At 44.6% G+C, this 21,881-nt stretch overlaps 1 protein-coding gene across 1 annotated transcript in view; it reads right to left on the reverse strand.

Moving 5' to 3' along the window:
- The window catches only part of FNDC3B (fibronectin type III domain containing 3B), a 263,394-nt gene that overhangs the window by 34,451 nt on the left and 207,062 nt on the right, over positions 1-21,881 (reverse strand). The window contains exons 11-20 of the mRNA XM_028731578.2: positions 21,115-21,168; positions 19,593-19,717; positions 18,813-18,987; positions 13,208-13,294; positions 9,807-9,945; positions 8,947-9,018; positions 8,070-8,188; positions 5,920-6,025; positions 4,399-4,574; positions 3,153-3,266 (exon numbers count right to left, since the gene is read on the reverse strand). Of these exons, the coding sequence (XP_028587411.2) occupies positions 3,153-3,266; positions 4,399-4,574; positions 5,920-6,025; positions 8,070-8,188; positions 8,947-9,018; positions 9,807-9,945; positions 13,208-13,294; positions 18,813-18,987; positions 19,593-19,717; positions 21,115-21,168 (1,167 nt within the window). The remainder of the gene's footprint in view (positions 1-3,152; positions 3,267-4,398; positions 4,575-5,919; positions 6,026-8,069; positions 8,189-8,946; positions 9,019-9,806; positions 9,946-13,207; positions 13,295-18,812; positions 18,988-19,592; positions 19,718-21,114; positions 21,169-21,881) is intronic.

Here is a 21,881-nt window from a genome sequence, read left to right on the forward strand (position 1 = left end):
CGGTACCTATTCATCTACTTGCACTTTGACATTCTTTCAAACTGCTAGGTTGGCAGGAGCAGGGACCGAGCAACGGGAGCTCACCCCGTCGCGGGGATTTGAACTGCCGACCTTCTGATCGGCACGTCCTAGGCTCTGTGGATTAACCCACACCACCACCCGCGTCCCAATTCTAAAGGAAAGGAAGGGTTAAATAGTGATTCTGCAAAAACAAGAATGGCCCTTAGGAGTTGGCTCTTATGGAGGAAGGTGGGCGAGGCAAACCTCAGGCCCTTTTGGCCTCAGCCAAGGAGAAAGGGGTTATTCTTACACATCTGGGTCACATTGCCAGGCAGAGACGCTGAGGACGACGTGATACAAAAAGGGGTTAAGGAGACAGACAAAACTCCAGCCAGGGATTCTACAATCGCACATTTAGGCTTTCGGAATAGTGGTTTAAGATTCAGTCTGCTAAATTATTGTTTTCTCGAGGAATGAAAGGCTACGGATTGTGATCATCACATAACCCGCACTCATTTATTTCAAACTTTCAAACTCTGCATACTTCCACTGGAAATGTAGCAGTTGACCTTTTGCAGCCTTACGAGTCGTTTTCGACAGCGTAAAAACCTTCATCGCCCTTTGTACATGGGGGAAAGCCGTGACAATTCACCTGTGACTTTCTGGTAAATCTACAGAGATAACAGAACTCTAGATGCACCTGCCAGATTAAATTGCCTTTAAACAAATGCTAAGGGGCGCGGGTGGCGCTGTGGGTAAAACCTCGGTGCCTAGGACTTGCCGAAGGCATGGTCGGCGGTTCGAATCCCCGCGGCGGGGTGCGCTCCCATTGCTCGGTCCCAGCGCCTGCCAACCTAGCAGTTCGAAAGCACCCCTGGGTGCAAGTAGATAAATAGGGACCGCTTTCTAGCGGGAAGGTAAACGGCGTTTCTGTGTGCGGCTCTGGCTCGCCAGAGCAGCTTTGTCACACTGGCCACGTGACCCGGAAGTGTCTGCGGACAGCGCTGGCTCTCGGCCTCTAGAGTGAGATGAGCGCACAACCCCAGAGTCTGGCAAGACTGGCCCGTAGGGGCAGGGGTACCTTTACCTTTGCCTTAAACAAATGCTATCACTTTGAAGCAGTGGCATTTAAAGCTCGTTTAACATTTTCTTCAGTACACACCTGAAATAATAAAGGTGTGTGTGTTCCACGATGCCACTTTTTAAAGACTTCTGTGCTAAAATGTACACGGGCTGTGCTCTGGAACGTAAACTATGGTCCACGAGTCAGCATGCTTAAGTGGATCGAGTCAGGTATACACACTATTCTTTTAAAGCACATTTGAAGCAGATCCTCAAAATGCTCTGGGAACTGTAGTTCACTTCCCACAGAGTTACAATTCCCAACACCCAAACTACAGTGCCCAAAATTATTTGAGGCAGGGAGGGAATTTTCCATAAAGTTAATAGTGTGTTTGCAGCCAACAGACTAGGACTCAACTCTCCACTCAGCCATGAAGCTCTTTGAGTGGCCTTGGGCTACTCACTTTTTCTCAGCCTAACCTAGCTCACAGGGTTGAAGTGAGGATAAAGGGGAAGAAAACCAGCTTGAGCTCCATGGAGGAGATATAGAGATACAGGTGACATGATTGAATCCTGCTGCTTCAGCTAGGCGTTTCTGAGAGAAAATGGAGCCCAATTTAAAAAGCACCAAAATTTGAACGGCAGCTGCAAAAGTGGCAGAATCCTAAAAGAAAAGGCCAGAATGGATGATAGGAGACCACCCCCCTATCTGGGACGGGGCCACAACTCAATGGTAAAAACATAAACTTTGCATGGAATTTCTAGTCAAAAGAATCAGGCAGCAGGTGAAGGGCTGTCTGAGACCCTGGAGCTGCAGGTGGGGGGTGCTATTTTTGATAGCACCTGTTACATTAAAGTGAAGACTCACTGCTGCAATTAAGGAACCAGCAAAGGAGGGAGAAAATTTCTAGCATGGTTCTCTACGTTCTGTGTAAAGTTTTCCATTTGCAGTTTTTATTTTCAATGGCAAGGGAGCATTCAAAACGTCGTTCACCCACCGTGGTGTGATTGATTCTATCGTATCGCGATTCTACCAACTTGTTTTGCTGCAGAAGCAGACCGGGACTCTTGTTTCTTTAAGTGTGCTTATGCACACTTACCTTTCCTCTGTTCTTTCCAGGCACAGTCCATGCTTTAAAGTGCTTTGTCTGAGTGGCTCTGTGCTTGTTTGTTTTTTGCTCTGGAGCTTTCCCCCACGAAAACCAGCTCTTTAAAGCTCAATCGGAGCAAACAGCAATCTGCAGAAAACTCGAATTCACATTTGCTCTGATTGAGCGCTTTTGTTGTTGTTGTTTAGTCGTTTAGTCGTGTCCGACTCTTTGTGACCCCATGGACCAAAGCACGCCAGGCACCTCTGTCCTCCACTACCTCCCACAGTTTGGTCAAACTCATGCTGGTAACCTCAAAAACACTATCCAACCATCTCGTCCTCTGTCGCCCCCTTCTCCTTGTGCCCTTCATCTTTCCCAGCATCAGTGTCTTCTCCAGGGAGTCTTCTCTTCTCATGAGGTGGCCAAAGTACTTGAGCCTCAGCTTCACAATCTGTCCTTCCAGTGAGCACTCAGGGCTGATTTCCTTAAGAATGGATGTGTTTGATCTTCTTGCAGTCCATGGGACTCTCCAGAGTCTCCTCCAGCACCAGAATTCAAAAGCATCAATTCTTCGGCGATCAGCCTTCTTTATAGTCCAGCTCTCACTTCCATACATCACTACTGGGAAAACCATGGCTTTAACTATACAGACCTTTGTTGGCAAGGTGACGTCTCTACTTCTCAAGATGCTGTCTAGGCCTGTCATTGCCCTTCTCCCAAGAAGCAGGCGTCTTTTAATTTCATGGCTGCTGTCACCATCTGCAGTGATCATGGAGCCCAAGAAAGTAAAATCTCTCACTGCCTCCATTTCTTCCCCTTCTATTTGCTTTGATTGAGCGCTAAAGAGTGGCTTTACATGGGGAAAGCTCAGGGCCAAAAACATCAGCAGCAACAACACCCAAAGAGTGTGGACCTGTGCCTGGAAAGGTTAAGTGTGGATAAGCCCTAAGTGGGGGCTGCCAAATGAAAATTTCGGCACTTAAAAAGCGCTCCTCTTACCTCCCAGCTAACAAGTACACTTGTATCAGAAATGAAGGCAAGGGAAGGTGGTCTGCACTGCCCGGGGGGCCCAGCAGCGGTTGTGATTATTGTGGCTTCGGAATACGTCCCATACTAAAGGAAGGAAAATAAAACATATATATTATTACACAATATAAACTGCACATACTATTTGTTAGTATGTTTAAATGAAGGATCTTGATGGACATTTCTCTTCATTTTCCTCCCCACACTTCAAAAGCCGTATCCGTGCAGCAAACAACCTCTTGGCCCAATAAGAGGATTTCTTCCCCTCCTGGCCAAAGTTAAGTCCCCAGTCCTTCACAGCAAGTGCCTCAGAATTGCTAGCAAACCCTCCTTCTCCACAGATATAATGCTCTTGAACATTCAGTGAGGAATCCCAGAAGCCTAGCCTATGGCCAAGGAAAGAAACTAGCTTGTAGCCTGTTGCGTAAGATATTATGGGTTGTACTCAACCCATGTCTTCCACAAACAGGGAGCCACTGCAGAAAAGGCCCATTCTCGTGTGCCCCCTCCTCCAGACGTCTGGTGTAAGAGGCACACAAAGAAGGGCCTCAGATGGTTATTGCAGGGTCTAGGTCAGAGACTTTGGACTGGTCAGTACCTCTCAGCCTGACCTTCCTCACATAGAGTTGTTGTAAGGATAAAAAAGGGAAGGGCATATTAAGCTCCTTGAAGATAGGCCATGCAATGTAATAAATAAATAGAAATATTGTTGTAAGAATGAAAAGGGAGGGAACATACTAAACTCCTTGAAGATAGGCCATGTAATGTATACCACCTCCATCGTTCTGCCCGGACACTGAGGTCCAGCTCCGAGGGCCTTCTGGCAGTTCCCTCGCTACAAGAAGCCAAGTTACAGGGAACCAGGCAGAGGGCCTTCTCGGTAGTGGCACCCGCCCTGTGGAACGCCCTCCCACCAGGTGTCAAAGAGAAAAATAACTACCAAACTTTTAGAAGACATCTGAAGGCAGCCCTGGTTAGGGAAGCTTTTAATGTTTAATAGGTTATTGTATTTTAGTGTTCTGTTGGAAGCCGCCCAGAGTGGCTGGGGGGACCCAGCCAGGTGGGTGGGGTATAAATAATAAATTATTATTATTATTATTATTATTATTATTATTATTATTATTATTATTATATAGGAATATTGTCACAAGGTCCTGATCAGAGCTGCAATTTCAACCCAATGGTTTCCCCAAGGACCCACTCTAACGCTTAGGCTTACCCCTCCGTCATTCAGGGCCCTCACTCTGAAGTGATAGCTTGTCCCAGGCAGGAGATCGCCAACCGTGCACTCGAGACCCAGACCGTGATACACCTCCGATGTCGCCTCTTCGGGGCCAGTCATTTCTACACTGTATGCCGAGATGTGACAACTGCTGTCTGACACAGGAGGAGCATCTGAATAATAAAAAAAAAGACATTATAATAATTACTACATTCTTAACATTTATTCATCGCCTGTCCTTCACCCTAAGGTCCCAGGTCACGTCACAACAGTAAAACACAACAAGGAAAACGGTTTAAAACAACTTACAACCATAAAAATAAGGTGGGTCCTAAAATAATAGTGTCAAAAGCCTCAGGGTAAAGAAGGGCTTCCTCCAGAAGCTGTATTAAGTTGGTGTGTGGGGTGTTTTTTTGGCCAAATAATATTTATTAGTTTTTCTAATTTTTAAACAAATCAATGCCAAATTACATCAAATTTAATACCCCCCCCAAAAAAGTTGACTTCCCACTCTTTGTCCAAGATGCATCCTTACTTCCCCCATTGCTGCTTGATATAACATATCATTTTTATTTATTTTTTAATGCTTTTTTATGCTTTTCCGGAATGAATTAATTACTTAACCTGAGGTACCACTGTATTTAATTCGTTCCGGAGGTCCATTCTTAACCTGAAACTGTTCTTAACCTGAAGCACCACTTTAGCTAATGGGGCCTCCTGCTGCCGCTGTGCCGCCAGAGCACAATTTATGTTCTCATCCTGAAGCAAAGTTCTTATCCCGAGGTAATATTTCTGAGTTAGCGGAGTCTGTAACTCGAAGCATATGTAACCCGAGGTACCACTGCACTAAAATCTCCATTTCCTATGGAAACCCTTTAGACATCTAACACTAATCATTTACAATATAGTAATCCTATATATTATTATGAGAGATGCGGGTGGCGCTGTGGCCTAAACCACAGAGCCTATAGCTTGCCAATCAGAAGGTCGGCGGTTCGAATCCCCGCAACGGGGTGAGCTCCCGTTGCTCGGCCCCTGCTCCTGCCAACCTAGCAGTTCAAAACCATGTCAAAGTGCAAGTAGATACATAGGTACCGCTCCGGCGGGAAGGTAAATGGCATTTCCGTGCGCTGCCCTGGTTTGCCAGAAGCGCCTTAGTCATACTGGCCACATTACCCAGAAAAACTGTCTGCGGACAAACGCCAGCTCCCTCAGCCAGTAAAGTGAGATGAGCACCGCAACCCCAGAGTCGTCCGCGACTGGACTTAACAGTCAGGGGCCTCTTTACCTTTATATATTATTATATCTGCCCCCCCCCCGCCCCGTATGCCACCTCCGGCTGGGAAAAAGCTGCAGTATAAAACCCCAAAGAGGTGCTGCCGGTAGAGTCGACAATACTGAGCTAGATGGACTTTTATTTACTGTAGTTGCAGGTACCTTTTTAACAAACGAAACGAAACTGTACTGTTGGCACAGGAGAAAACCAATTACGAAAGCAAGCTCCTCTTTCCAGCTTACCCCATTGCAGCTGCACTTCCTTATGCTTTGGTTTGCCAAGTACTCTGGGTGGCTGACACTGACCCGGAGCGACGCTTAGTGTACGGACAAGTAAACTTTCGGAACACTGGAAAAAGAAGCAATGGGAGTTAGATTGAAGCCCCATCTGGGCAGTCACTTCACACAGTGGAGGGAGAGGGGGTGGATACCAGCCTGCAATCCGCCTATGGTGCTTGTGTGCACAGGAAATGTCCGTGGGGTGGGTGGGGGAGCCTTTGATACGTGGCACAGAGCCCAAAAGCACATGAGGGCCATCCCCTTGCTGATGCTAAGCAGGTCTGAATCTCATCAGTGCCTGGATGAGTGAGCACCTGGGGCAGCACAATCAAAGCTGCCTTGGGTTCCACAACGGAAGAAAGGCAGAATCATAAATCCAAATAAATAAATACAGTGGTACCTTGGTCCTCGAACGGCTTAGTTGTCGAACAAATCGGCTCCCAAATGCCAAAATCCGGAAGTGTTCCAGTTTTTAAACGTTTTTTGGAAGCCGAAACGTTTTTTTGAGGCACGGCTTCTGCAGCCAACCAGAAGTCACGCCTTGGTTTTCGAATGGTTTCGGGAGTCGAACGGACTTTCGGAACGGATTAAGTTCGAGAACCAAGGTACCACTGTAATTTTAAAAAAATGTGCACGGGCTTTCCCAGTGATGTGGAGCACTGCATGCAGAGAAGGCTGCTCTTTCCAGGTGTTCCTCCTCAACAGCCTGTGTGGGCAGGTGAGTGAATCTGGCAGGGACAGGGGCAAGCGAGAACAGCTCCATTCTACCACTCTGTACAATGGTTCCTCACATGAAGCGAATCCCCGGATAGGGCTTTTGCTGACTTCGCTAACTTAATTGCCTGCGGATAACTGCCCTTGTTTTTCTTTAGAAAAACCACTTTCCCCACCCAGGATGTGCACAAAAGTAGTCAGGCAATTGCAGATTCTCAGTGCAGTTGTACTTTGGATCTCAAACGCCATGGCTCCTGAACAAATCAGCTCCCGAACGATCGAAACCCGGAAGTGAGTGTTCTGGTTTTCGAATGATTTTCTGAAGCCGAACGTCCTGCATGACTTCTGATTGGCTGCTCCTGCAGCTAACTGGAAGACGCGCCTGGTTTTTGAACGGTTCCAGGAGTCGAACGGACTCCTGGAGCGCATTCAGTTCGAGAACCAAGGTACAATGATACACACTTTTGCAGTTTTCGGGTTTTGTGCAAATCTGACAGATCAAAAGGCAAAGTATAAGGCTATGCCAGTGGTTCTCGAAGGCGTGCCACATTGGTGTGGCAGGAGAGGATGGCAAGATTCAAGGACAATTAAAGAAACCTTTAAACATTTTGGTATAATATAAAAATAATAGTTTTATACTTTCTGGATGTCCCATTGCCATGTTATAAAGAAGTTGTGTTCTATGTTAAAAATCAAGCACTGCTAGGAGTTATTTCTGTTTGTTTTCCAATGCATTTCTTTATCAATAAAAAATTCGCATGGCATGGCCCAGAGAAAAGAGTTTGAGAACTACTGGACGATGCACTCGAAATAGTTATATGAGCACAGTCAGGAAAAATAAAAACGAAGGGATTGAGTGGCATGGAAAAGAGGACCGATCCACTCACCTTAGGACACTGAAACCAATAGTCTGCGGCCCTAAGTGGAGTTTATTAGCTTCCCCAGCTAAAAAGATGATCTCCCTATCGGGTAAACCTGAATCTGAATCTACAGGGCAAAAGCATAGAGACTGGTGTTCTTTGACAGTAACGTCACATGGATTGCAAATGAAATGGAGAATGTACACAGCTGCAAGCTGTGTGGGGAATCCCTTGATAGCCTTAGGTCTTGAAGTCACAATGGCGCATTAAGAAGATGCAACCACACACACACACACACGCGTATTTTGTGCGCACATATAAATAAAGACTGATCTGCCCTCTCCTAACTTGCGAGGCACCTTCCGAACCTTGAATAAAACCAGTGCTTAGAACAGGTATGTAGCGGGTGGGGTGAGATGGGGCGAAATAAAAGAGAATCTCCCCCCCACTTCCCCATAATTAAGAACTCAAGGAAAGCTTTTAGGTGAATGGCAGCAGCGCTGGGAGGAGAGGTACTTTTCACTGTTAAGCCATACTTACCTGACTGTGTCCACCAGTGCTAATACAGCATGCCCGGAGCTTATACAAAGTCCCTGGTTTCAAGTAAGTACACGGACATTCTGTAGCCGATCCTCTGTAAGCCACTTCCCATTGATTTGCTGAAAGGTTAATTGGGCTCGCTCAGGTAACTGATAAACAATTACTATAGGGCTAAGGTACTATTTAGATTTCATTAAGCCACAGGCCTTCCAGTAATTAATAGAAACGGTTTCTTTATGGGGAGAAGTGGCCTATAGATTTAAACAAAAAAAAAACCCCGAACAAAGCTCATTTACCTGCTGAAAAGGCTTCCTTAAAGTGGTTCTCCATTAAAAAGATACAGGTGGTCATTTTGCTTTGCTGGCTTTGTATCTGCCTTGTACAAAAGCCTCCATTCAAAGTTTTGTGACAGGCAGAACAAAAACCCGAAGGTTTAAATACAGGGTTATTCTCTTCTAAAAAATAAATATTTACGGCATTATATAAAAAAAATCATAGACACAATTTAAAATTTATTAACTATGGTTTGTTTGTTTTTTAAAGTTAATTTGCCAGGTATCCAATTATCAAAATACAGCGAGAAACTACTAAGTTAAATGGGGGGGGGGGGGAATGCCATTCGCTGTTCACTTCAGAAATATAAAAATATAATAAATAAAAATGATATCAACAGCAAGAACACATCTCATACTTCCTGCTCCTTAGGCAATGGAAAGTAAATCCACAATAAAAAAATCCTGTTTGGGCGATACCCCAAATGAAATCGTTTGATGCAATCTAAAAATATTTGATATACAACTTCCTTTGGATAATTATTATAACACTGTTCTCATTCTGTTGACATTCAATGATGTTTTCTTGCAATAGTTCAACTTACCTTCAGAGCTTCCTTCTGAAATTTCTAACAGGTAATTTAGGATTTCTGAACCACCATTATCCTGAGGAGGGTCTGTTAAAGAAGAAAAAAAAATATTGTTACAGAAGCTACAGAAAGAGGGCAGGCACGAATTCTTCACAGGTGACTAGTAGATTCAGAATCGATTCTTTTTGACATGTTGGATCCCCTCTGTACAGTGCAAAGATCACCCACCAGATCCCATCTTAAATACCACCCAGCAGCCAAAGACACTGGAATGAACCCAGCAAGTTATGGGTTGCTACAGCTGAGAAGAACTGATGCTTTTGAATTATGGTGCTGGAGGAGACTCTTGAGAGTCCCATGGACTGCAAGAAGATCAAACCTATCCATTCTGAAGGAAATCAGCCCTGAGTGCTCACTGGAAGGACAGATCCTGAAGCTGAGGCTCCAGTACTTTGGCCAACTCATGAGAAGAGAAGACTCCCTGGAAAAGACCCTGATGTTGAGAAAGATTGAGGGCACAAGGCGAAGGGGACAACAGAGGACGAGATGGTTGGACAGTGTTCTCGAAGCTACAAACATGAGTTTGACCAAACTGCGGGAGGCAGTGGAAGACAGGAGTGCCTGGCGTGCTCTGGTCCATGGGGTCATGAAGAGTCGGACACGACTAAACAACAACAACAACAACAACAACAGCTGATCAACTGTAGGAACTCCCAGTTGCACTGGCATATTCTCAGCTGATGCTGACTTGATGGGAATGAAGGACATTTATGTGCAATTCTTTACTCTTTCCACTCCCAACCAGGCAGCTCCCGATTCCACAATTTAAGGATGCGAGACAACGACAGCCCAGTATTACGCAAGAGGCGCCTTACCCCATTTGACGCTGAAGCCTTGAGATGTGATTGGCCCTTTCACGGTGGGTTTGGTGGGAGGCCCCGGCCGGTCAGGGCTTGTTGTACAGACCAAGACGTCGCTGGGACTGCTCTTCCCTTCTACGTTGGAGGCAATGAGCTGCAAGAAAACGGACGTGGTTATCTCTGTATTCCAAATTATAAGCTGCCTTGTGCAAGAGACCCGAAAGAAATCACTTGAGAAAGTAAAATATGGGTGGCACCTCAGCTAAGTTTTGCTCAAAGCAAAACCCACTGAAATCAATGAACCTCATTCATTTCAGTGGGTCTACTCGAGTACAACCTAGCTGACTAGTCTACGGATGGATTTTAGAGTCTCAGAGGCCACCCCACTACTACTACTAATAAAATTAACATATTTCTGTATGCAACAACGGCAGCAAGAATGTTGGTAGCCACTCACTGGAAAGGAAATTATATTCCAACAAAGGGGGGATGGTTAAGTAAACTTTCTGAGTACCTGGAGTTAGCAAAATTGACGGATTTAATAAGGCATAAGTCAAAAATTTTAATTCAGAAACAATGGAAATGTTTAAATGATTATTTATAGAAGCAGGGCTCAAATACAAAAATTTAGCTGTGTCTAGACTAACCTTGTGAAGAATACAGAGAACATAAAGATTTGATTGATTATGAAAGAATCTAAGGAAGCAAAATGATTGAAGAACAGATGTATAAATGTGAGTAAGACAACTAAGAGAAGTGTGGTGAATGCGGTCGAAGTCTTTTATAATATTTTAACTAAGATTTATATATTGCAGTATTTGAAGCAGGAATTTGGTAATAATTCAGGTTATGAAAAGTATTTTTTCTTTATATCTTCTATTCTTTCTTATCTTTTTTATTAGTATTCATTTTGGAAAGTGTGTTTACAGTGTTACGTATTGTTATTTGTTTTTCTTTGTTTAATTTCTATCTCTTGAAAAATTTAATAGTTATTTTTAATATAAATAAATTAATAATAATAATAATAATAATAATAATAATAATAATAATAATGTATTATTTATACCTCACCCATCTGGCTGGGCTTCCCCACACACTTAGCAAGCATCTCCCATACCAGGATCTGAAAGACGTTGGGCGCAAACCACCCTAAGTTATTTGTACTGGGGCTATATCAAATGTTAGTCCTACTCAGAGTAAAACCATTAAAAACAATGGCTCTTACTCCACTTATGGCCCATTAATTTCAGTGGGTCTACTCTGAATGTCAGTCTTACTCCACTTATGGCCCATTAATTTCAGTGGGTCTACTCTGAATGTCAGTTAGTTGAATACAACCCACTGAAGCGAAAAGAACCTTCTTGGAATTAAGTCTGAATGAAATTAGTCATATTTATTTCCGAGTCACTTAATTTCTCTTACTGTGACTTTAAGGAAGAATGGGAGCTTTTTACAAATTATGTATAAAAGACAACAAAAGGAACTGGACTCTGTGGCAGGTTTTGAATGAACATACACAAATTTATTGGTTGATAACATGGTAGATAGATAATGTAAGGATATGTATAATATTATAACATGCAGAGAAAAATATGTTTTGAGAAATCAGAGAGAGGAGCTGAGGGAAGTCTTTGGGGGCGGTTTGATAGGGGGAGAAAGGGGGGAAATAATGAATATGATATGTTTTGATATTTTGTTATGTTGAAATTGCTAATAAAAACATTTTTAAAAAGAACTTAATTCGTTCTGGAGGTCCGTTCTTAACCTGAAACTGTTCTTAACCAGAGGTACCACTTTAGCTAATGGGGCCTCCCGCTGCCGCCGCGCAATTTCTGTTCTCAACCTGAAGCGTCTCTATAACAACTATTATCACCACCATTGCCATTTTATTTATACCCCACCGACCTGGCTGGGTTTCCCCAGCCACTCTGGGCGGCTTACAGAATATATATATAACATAATAAAGCACCAAACACTTAAAACTTCCCGATACAGGGCTGCCTGGCTGATTTTGGGGGGATAATAATGGGAAATGGGTGTGAGAGGGAATGTACAGCAGCCCTTCACACACTTCAACTACTTTTTCATCTTTTTCCCACTTGTAAATTTTCTATCACAAAACTGAGCAGTTGTAAACAGCACAACAACAAATTCCTTCCTCAGCGCTGGTTTCAAAGGTTTCTGAACAAAATAGAAACCTGCCAATTTTGTTTGCTGGAGGTGAAAGTGAAGCAGTCTCCCATTTTAAAAACTCCTTTCAATTCCCGCAAAAATTGTCTGTCTCCCACCTGAAAACAGATACTTAAAATAGTTATCAATAGGAGATACGTTTTCCATTCTGAATATTTCCCGGCATTTTAATTGCTACTTCTTTGAGCCACTGTGGAAGAGCTGACACTGAATTTCAACAACGGAGCTGCTTTCATATCGCTAAGTAACTATTTCTGTACACACATATATATTTCAAATCAACCTAAGAATTGTGTACATAAAGTATAAACTCTCAAAAAAACAAAGTTAGGGCACCACCTAGTGGCCAGATACTAAAATTACAATTAAAATTAAATCAAGATTTTTTTTGGCGGGTACATACTTCAAGTATGATGAGGAGCAGCAAGCAGATGTAAATTAAATAGGAATGGAAGTTTTAAAATAATTCACCCAATTTTTAAATTAACTGGTAGGAACGATAACTTGAGTGAAAGACATAAAAGGTTTTGTTTAAATGCTATTTTGGTTCGGACATGTTAGGATAGCAGAGCAAAAAAGGTAATATTCAATATGGCCTTTCCTTCTAACCAGTTTAAAACTGATTTTTGTTTATTAAATTGCTAGCCGTTTTCCACCCGCTCCATGCATTGAAGTCTTGTTAGTGCGGTAGGGTTGCCATATTTCAAAAAGTAAAAACCCAAGCCTTTTTTTAGGGAGACCCCAAAATCGTTGAGACTTTCCCCCCCTTCTTCACAAAAATGCAAAAAACAGATTCAGGCCTTTCAGAAATCCCTCCCCCCCGGACGTCAATTCCAGACTTTTGCTTCCACCCCTCTTTCAAAATATTTTCATTGCTGTTTCAGTAACAAGGTAGCATAACAAGATTTCAGAGTGTGAGCAAAAGAAATCGAAGATACATTTCTAATGAAAACAAAATGGGCTATGATCCTAATCCTGGAGCAACAGGATCTAAGAGAGTGGGGAGGCCATCACCTGTAGCTGGAGCAGACAGCAGGGGGCAGGCTAACTCCCCCAGAATGCCCCATCTTTTAACCCAATAATCCCATTTCTCCAAACATCTAATACAAACCATGTAAATATAACATCACAATATGAAGAGTTAAGTCCTGCAATAGAAAACTGGGGTCGGGGGGGGGGGGCGGGTTGGAAAAGGACAGAGAGAGAGAGAGAAAAAGTGCACCTACCCTGAATTTATATTGTGTGCTTCTTTTAAGATTTTTCACAGTACATGTTCGGTCTTCTCCAGTGTACTTTGGGTGAAACACACTATCCTAAGGCGTAAAGGAGGACATAAGTTAAACAGGAACTACAGAGTCAATTAAGGAACACTGTCAACCTCATTACGTCGCTAAGCGACAAGGCACTGTTGCCCCATGAAGAGAGCTGATCTTCTCTTTCGCAGAATGTGCCAAATTATAATAACAACAACAATATAGTATTATTTATACCCCGCCCATCTGGCTGGGTTTCCCCAGCCACTCTGGGCGGCTTCCAACAGAATAATAAAATACAATAGTCTATTAAACATAAAAAGCTTCCCTAAACAGGGCTGCCTTCTAAAAGTCTGGTAGTTGTTGTTCTCTTTGACATCTGGTGGGAGGGCGTTCCACAGGGCGGGTGCCACTACTGAGAAGGCCCTCTGCCTGGTTCCCTGTAACTTGGCTTCTTGCAGTGAGGGAACCACCAGGTGGCCTTTGGCACTGGACCTCAATCTCTGGGCAGAACGATGGGGGTGGAGACGCTCCTTCAGGTATACTGGCCGTTTAGGGCTTTAAAGGTCAGCACCAACACTTTGAATTGTGCTCGGAAACGTACTGGGAGCCAGTGTAGGTCTTTTAAGACTGGTGTTCTGTGGTCTCAGCGGCCGCTCCCAGTCCACATTCTGGATTAGTTGTAGTTTCCGGGTCAGCTTCAAAGGTAGCCCCACATAGAGTGCATTGCAGTAGTCCAAGCGAGAGATAACTAGGGCCTGCACCACTCTGACGAGACAGTCTGCGGGCAGGTAGGGTCTCATCCTGCATACCAGATGGAGCTGATAAAACAGCTGCCCTGGACACAGAATTGACCTGCGCCTCCATGGACAGCTGTGAGCTTTCCTTGCAGGCAAAATCCTCTCCTTCCAGGTTCCTCCCAGGATTATGTAGTTCTGAATTATTATTTTTTAGCTGGTTGCAGAATGTCTCTGGTGTGTTTGTTGTGGGCTTAAAAAGCAGAGGATGAGGGAGAGGGGGACAACACGCCGAGAACTTGGCCCTACCTCTCAGGACTGCACCAGACACCGCCCTCTTATCAAACCTTCCTGGGCTACCGTAGCCTGTTTGCCTCCTGAAACAACTGCAGCACTCAAACCAAACATCCCAGCAGATGGAGCGCAAACCCAGTGTTGTCCCTTCCAGCCATGTGGGCATCTTCTCACAAGGAGAGGCTCTTTTCACGAGCATGAATCTAAAGCCTCATATATGAGCTTATGTGGCACCAAGAGCCTTGCATTTTGAGAGGTGGTCTGCATTCAGCAGCATCCTACGCTTTGCTTATAAACTGAGGGTTCACTGCCAAGGTTATCAAACAAGCCAGAACGCTGCGTATGTGTGATAAATCTGGAATAGTTGTAAAATGCTCATATTTGTGGATCGGCTGTATGAGCCTTCCGGAACCTGGTGCCTTCCAGATGTCTTGGACTACAACTCCTATCAGCCCCAGCCCACGAGGTTGGTTGCTGACTGATATGAGCCATTAATACTTGCAAACATGAGCACGGTGATGATTTAAGGTACCACCATCCCAGCACAATATCAAAAGCTGGACAATGGGCCATTGACATAAACAAAACAGCTTGCTTGGTAGTGGTGGTAGTAGTAGTAGTAGTAATACCATATTTTTTTCGTGTATAAGACTAGGTTTCCCCCCTAAAAAATAATGTCAAAAATTAGGGGGCGTCTTATACACAGATAGTATCTCCCCCCATTTTATTAAATCTGAGTCCCCCAAAATAGGGGGTGTCTTATACATGGGGGCATCTTATAGACGGAAAAATACGGTAACAACAACAACAGCAACAATAGTACACCACCCATCTGACTGGGTTGCCCCAGCCACTCTGGGTGGCTTCCAACCTATTAAAAACATAAAGGTAAAGGTAAAGGTAAAGGTACCCCTGCCCGTACGGGCCAGTCTTGACAGACTCTGGGGTTGTGCGCCCATCTCACTCAAGAGGCCGGGGGCCAGCGCTGTCTGGAGACACTCCCGGGTCACGTGGCCAGCGTGACAAAGCCGCATCTGGCGAGCCAGCGCAGCACACGGAAACACCGTTTACCTTCCCGCCAGTAAGCGGTCCCTATTTATCTACTTGCACCCAGGGGTGCTTTCGAACTGCTAGGTTGGCAGGCGCTGGGACCGAGCAGCGGGAGCGCACCCCGCCGCGGGGATTCGAACCGCTGACCTTTTGATCGGCAAGCCCTAGGCGCTGAGGCTTTTACTCACAGCGCCACCCGCGTCCCTATTAAAAACATAATAAAGCATTAAACAAACTTCTCTATCCAGGGCTGCTTTCAGATGTCTTCTAAAAGTTGTATGGTTACTTAACTCCTTGACATCCAATGGGAGGGTATTGTACAGGGTGGGTGCCACTACCGAGAAGACCCTGATGCTATTTCACCACCATTGGAGGATGACTCATGGGGGCTACAAAGGAACCACCATGTTGCACTGAGATTGGACAGGAGAGAAACAACTCAACCTAAGCTTTGTCCTTTCGGCCAATTAAGAATTAACCCCCCTGCAAAAAAAACCCCGCTGTGTGCTTGACATACAGTGGCAAGCAGCAACAAAAGGATTGCCTCTAATTGGACCCCTTTGCTCTTTTGCTTTGCACAGGGAGCCATTTTGGGTGCAGCACTGCACACGTACCAAGTTCACACGTGTTGAGGCGGCACAGCCTGCAACAGGGGCGAAGAGAAGAGCTGCCCAGAAATAGGGTGGGTAGGTGGGGAATTTAAGCAAAGCGCAGTGGAAACTAAGGACACACAGAAAGTACTCAGAAAAAGCTCTCCACCTCCAGCACTCCCTGGTCTGGTTTCACAAAGGATGCATAGATTGTCCCTTGCAGCCAAGGACACCATTATTTCTGGGTCCCTTCAATGTTGTTTCTATGGCACCACATAGCGAATCGTTTTGTGTTGCGAAGGTTTCATAGGAACGCTCAAGTGTAGAGCACTTTAGGCCCAGCGCATCTGATGACGAAGGTTCAGGCTCGGATTCAGATATAACTTTTGTTACGTGGGTCATAGGAGATCTTATTAATATAACCCTCTGTTCACAATCGACTCAGAAAACTCAATCGCAAGACCTATACAAATGTTATAAAAGGCCCTTAAGACATTCCAGGGCACTGTGACTTTTCAGCTGAGGCTCTATAAGTAGCAACCAGGAAGACAATTCAATGTGCAGCAGCCCCCAATTTATTCAGATTGGTGCAGCTGCATGAATTTCTGCCTCTGTAGGTATTGATACAGTCTAGTGGGGCCTGCAACAAAACGTTGCAGCATGGCATGCTGCAACAGCCATCCACACACCCTTACAGGATGTGTCATTCCAACCACACCAGCCCTGGCTTTCTGCCTCATCATCCCAACAATTAGTGAGTATTCCTTCCCCAATCATTCCCTCATTTTCTCCCACTGCTCTCTAGACTCCCCCCCCCCGCCACGTTTATTTTTTCCTTCCTGAAAACGGTGGGGTTCCCCCAAGCCTGCTAATATATCTTTCTCCCTGTCTCTCTCTCTCTCTCTGTCTGTGTGTGGCATTTTGGCCGCATAAAGGATCCACACCGACAGAATGAGCTCACTATTTAATTTATCAAATGACATATAACAGATGAAAGTATAAGAATTTCGCTCTGTGGCCTCGTGAGCTCCAAAGTCTACTTGGAGCAAATAAATTCCAGCCAAGACTCATAGAATAGAATCATAGAATCATAGAGTTGGAATAGACCACAAGGGCCATCGAGTCCAACCACCTGCCAAGCAGGAAACACCATCAGAGCACTCCTGACATATGGTTGTCAAGCCTCTGCTTAAAGACCTCCAAAGAAGGAGACTCCACCACACTCCTTGGCAGCAAATTCCACTGTTGAACAGCTCTTACTGTCAGGAAGGTCTTCCTAATGTTTAGGTGGAATCTTCTTTCTTGTAGTTTGGATCCATTGCTCCGTGTCCGCTTCTCTGGAGCAGCAGAAAACAACCTTTCTCCCTCCTCTATATGACATCCTTTTATATATTTGAACATGGCTATCATATCACCCCTTAACCTCCTCTTCTCCAGGCTAAACATGCCCAGCTCCCTTAGCCGTTCCTCATAAGGCATCGATCGTTTCCAGGCCTTTGACCATTTTGGTTGCCCTCCTCTGGACACGTTCCAGTTTGTCAGTGTCCTTCTTGAACTGTGGTGCCCAGAACTGGACACAGTACTCCAGGTGAGGTGTGACCAGAGCAGAATACAGTGGCACTATTACTTCCCTTGATCTAGATCTAGACTCTGTGACGCATAACTATTTCACTTCTGTCTTTCCCAACTTCTCTACCATGAAGAGACAACATGGGTGGCAGTTATGTGCTGCCAACCTGAAAGAATGAACCTTTGCTCTCCCCAGAGTCGTGGTTCCTGTCAGGAGTTGGTCAACTTCCGTGGGATGTCAACTGACCCAGAGTTGTTGTGTTGATGTATCCTGACAGTTCCCAAACTTTTTTCATCACCAACCTCTTGAAATTTCCTGATGGTCTTGGTGGACCACTTAAATGATTTTTCTGCCTGTTGCGGCAACTCTAATGCACTTTGGGAGAGATGCTGTATACTCTTTAATTCTTTAATTGCATTCCTATTTATGTTGCATTACCCTTTGCATTCCACAGAAATCAAACTATAATATACAATAAAATGCAATGTGCAAAATGGTAACAGAAGCAATAAATATACAATTAAAATCAGTACAGATATTTAATGCAAGCATGACATGGACCACCTGAATGATGTTCATGGACCACTGGTGGTCCATGGACCACACCAGGGGTAGGCAACCTAAGGCCCGGGGGCCGGATGCAGCCCAATCGCCTTCTCAATCTGGCCCGCGGACGGTCCAGGAATCAGCGTGTTTTTACATGAATAGAATGTGTCCATCTCTGGGTTATTTGTGGGGCCTTCCTGGTGTTTTTACATGAGTAGAATGTGTGCTTTTATTTAAAATGCATCTCTGGGTTATTTGTGGGGCATAGGAGTTCATTCATTTTTTTTCTTCAAAAAGCCCAGCCGACTACATGGTCTGAGGGACGGTTAACCGGCCCACGGCTGAAAAAGGTTGCTGACCCCTGGACCACACAGTTTGGGAACCTTCCTCCACAGGATAAAAGCACACCTCATTTTTACTGCACATCCATGATGATTTGTGCTCATGATGCTATCAGGGCAGTCATATGCAATACCACTTTCATTACTGTTTGCGCCTGCAAAAGTATTGGGGCAGTCACACCCCAAAACATTTTGTACCACCAATGTCCCAATTCCATTTTTGTTCCACTTTTGTTGCAATAACGTGGTAGCACTCCGTGATGCAATAACGTGGTAGCACTGGGGAAGCCTTGCAGGATAACTAGTACACCATTATCGTGTTAAGAACATGTTGCAGAGTACACCAAGAGGAGGGGGTGCCCTGGATTTTCAATCCATTGCGGGCTTCCAACCTGTATTCAGGTTCATGCCAGACCTTCCTGGATTCGGCTGCATTAACTCAGAACTTACATTATCCTCCTCCTGAATCTCCAGGGTGTAGGTGGTGACTTCCTCTGGTGTGCAGCCTTCTGCTTTGTTCCACTGCAGGGTGACCCAGGTGACTCCAGCACGGACAAGCCTCGGTGCGGAAGGGGTTTGAGGAATATTCCCTGACGTGTAGCATACAACTTCTTGGCTGAAGCCACTAAGGAGCAAAAGAAGAGGGAGAGCGTGGCCCTTCAAGCATACTGCAAAGTGCAACGAGACACACATCCCCCCCACAAAAAACGAAACCCCTTTCCTGCTTAGTAGTCACACACTGTTTTGAATTCTAAATTCTACATTGAATCTTAGTGAGCAGGTGCTGGGCAGACACCGGATTTGCTAGTTGCCGTTCGGGATGGAGACTTCCCCTTAGATCAGGCATAGGCAAACTTGGCCCTCCATATGTTTTTGGCCTACCACTCCCATGATCCCTAGCTAGCAGGACCAGTGGTCAGGGATGATGGGAACTGTAGTCCCAAAACATCTGGAGGGCCAAGTTTGGGGGTGCCTGTCCTTGAGACTCTATGCAGGCCATGCCTCCTCCCCAGTCACCCCTGACTGCTGGTCTCCCTGCCAGCCATCCACCCTCCCTGCCCTACATGCTCTACTGGAACAAAATTGGTTGGACAGTGTAGAAAGCAGAATTCTGGACTAGGTAGGCCTCTGGTCTGATCCAACAAGGCTCTTCTTATAATTCTTAGCTCTGAGTTCAGTTTGGGAGGACGGCGACGCACACGGGTGCAGCTATGATCAGGTGCAACTTACCTCATGCCTATGTCATTCTGAGCTGCTAATCGGAATGTGTAGCCCACAGCCGGACAAAGCTTCGTCAGCTTGTAATGTTTTTGGCTCCCAAAGTAACATTCTCTGAAAACATTGCTTCTTTTTCCCTGAAAGAGAACAACAGCACAAAACTTAATATAGATTCATGAATGTCACATTTTCTAAAGTCAAAATGGACGATCTTTCACTAATTGCTTTATCGTTGTTTAAAAAAATGCACATGTGCGCACCTCCTTCTGTGCAATGCCTGTGTGTACCTTATGCTGCACACTCTGGTTGACTGATCAGTGTTCTCAATGAACTAAAGCCTCGGTTTCGGGTTAAAATTTGCGCCTGAATTAGCTGGTGGAGCCGACGGCAAGTCTGGGAGCTCCTGGACAGCTTGCCACTAAGCAGGCTACACTGAAGTGCCTGCTTAACGCTCCTTTTGTCCTATATGTTTGTTTTCTAAGGAAACTTAAAAGGCAGTTTCTCCTTCTGTATCCAAAGCTGGCAGACTTGAGAAATAACTTGCTGACTCAAGCACAATACCATTTTCTTTCAGGAGCTTACAAAGTTCACCTCTGTAGAGTTTTTGAAATCAGTCACATTTGTCTGTCTATTCAAATTGTCTTTTTTACTCTGGTGACAATGTGCGAAAAGCTATTTTCTGTGGTGGCTACCTGACTCTGGAACTCTTCTCCTGAGAGATTTGGATGACTCCTTCATGTCCCCTTCACTCAGGAGTTTTTGACCCACCTGTTTATTTTGACGGATGTAAGTTATTTTTTTGCTGCGGCTTTTTTATATTTTAATGCTTTTCGTGTACAGAGGAAGAGCAGGAGAGAAATGGATTTAAAGAAATAAACATGCATACGCTTCCCAAGCTAGGTATGGGTTGGCTGTTATTTCAGACCCCTCACAGTGGATTGTGTTTTGTGTTCCACTGGCAATCACACCAGAGACTGGCTGATATGCTAATGGGTGTTGAAGTCCAAATCTTCTGAATGGCACCAGGTTGGTGATAACTCATTTAAGACAATAACAAAAAAGCAAACTCACTTGAAGTCAGAAAATACAAAAATGTACAATTTTACACTTACTTTTAAGACCTCAATACCAGGGACATAGGCTGTGTACACACCATACATTTAAAGCACATGTCATCCCCCAAAGAATCATGGGGTGTGTGTGTGTTGTAGTTTATCCCCCCACAAAGCTATAATTCCCAGCACCCTGCACAAACTACAGCTCCCAGGATTGTTTGGGGGAAGTCAAGTTCTTTAAATGCATGGTCCATACACAGCCATAATCACCTGCATGGTTTGAACTGTACTGGTGTTTCTGAATTGCATTGTTTACATGTTGTCGAAGATGTTTTACAGGGCACAACCACACAAAAGCTGACTTTACACCTCCAGAGTTCCATTCTCCTGCGTTTGAAGGATTTTGTGCTTCTCTATAGAACAGATTTGTGGTAAAACAGAAAGCTCATTGCTGTTTTTCCTGATTGATTATCACTTACCTCATCCCACTCTAAAAGGTAGCTGGTGATTTTTGAACCATTGTCGATAGGGGCCTGTGCATGGGGAGAAAGAAACAGAACAGAATAGGAAACTGGCAGGAAGCTTACAGGAAAAAAAGACTTTTAGAAATCCCCACAGCAAAAATTTAAAAAGATGTTGCACCTGGAAAAAGTAAATGGGTTCCATTTACACTTTCATGATCATCATTTATACGGAAACATAGAAAGTTATTTTGTACTGTGTCAGACCATCCAGGCCAGTCAGACCATCTTGCCTACACTGACCAGCAACAGTCAGTTGTCACTCCAGAGTGTCAAACTGGGGTCTAGGAATGCCAGAGGCTGAACCTGGGTTCATGGATTCAAAAGAGTTGGAAGGGACCCTGAGGATCATCTAGTCCATCTTTTGCAAACAAAGCAAAAGATGTTTTACCACATCAGCTATACAGTGCCTTCATTTGTGTCTCTTCTGGCCGTGAGCATTACTCTTAAGAAATTTTGTCCCCCTCTGAAGCAAACCTGAAGATTGCCTCACACATCACACCAGCTGTGTGGCGACTACTGAGCAGAAAGTCCACAAAGGAAGCATCAAACAGCTTGTGACGATTTGAGCCAGTTTTAACCACATTGCTGAAATTTCCCTTTTCTGAGCCCAAATGTTACAGAAACGTCTTCAACTTTCCACACAAAACGCTATGATACGAGTTCCTCTCAGCAGAAACGGCTTGATGGGTTTAACACCAGAAGTGACGTAACAATATGCCATG

The sequence above is a fragment of the Podarcis muralis genome, chromosome 6 (genome assembly GCF_964188315.1).
Source record: "Podarcis muralis chromosome 6, rPodMur119.hap1.1, whole genome shotgun sequence".
In the NCBI taxonomy this organism is placed as follows: domain Eukaryota; kingdom Metazoa; phylum Chordata; class Lepidosauria; order Squamata; family Lacertidae; genus Podarcis; species Podarcis muralis.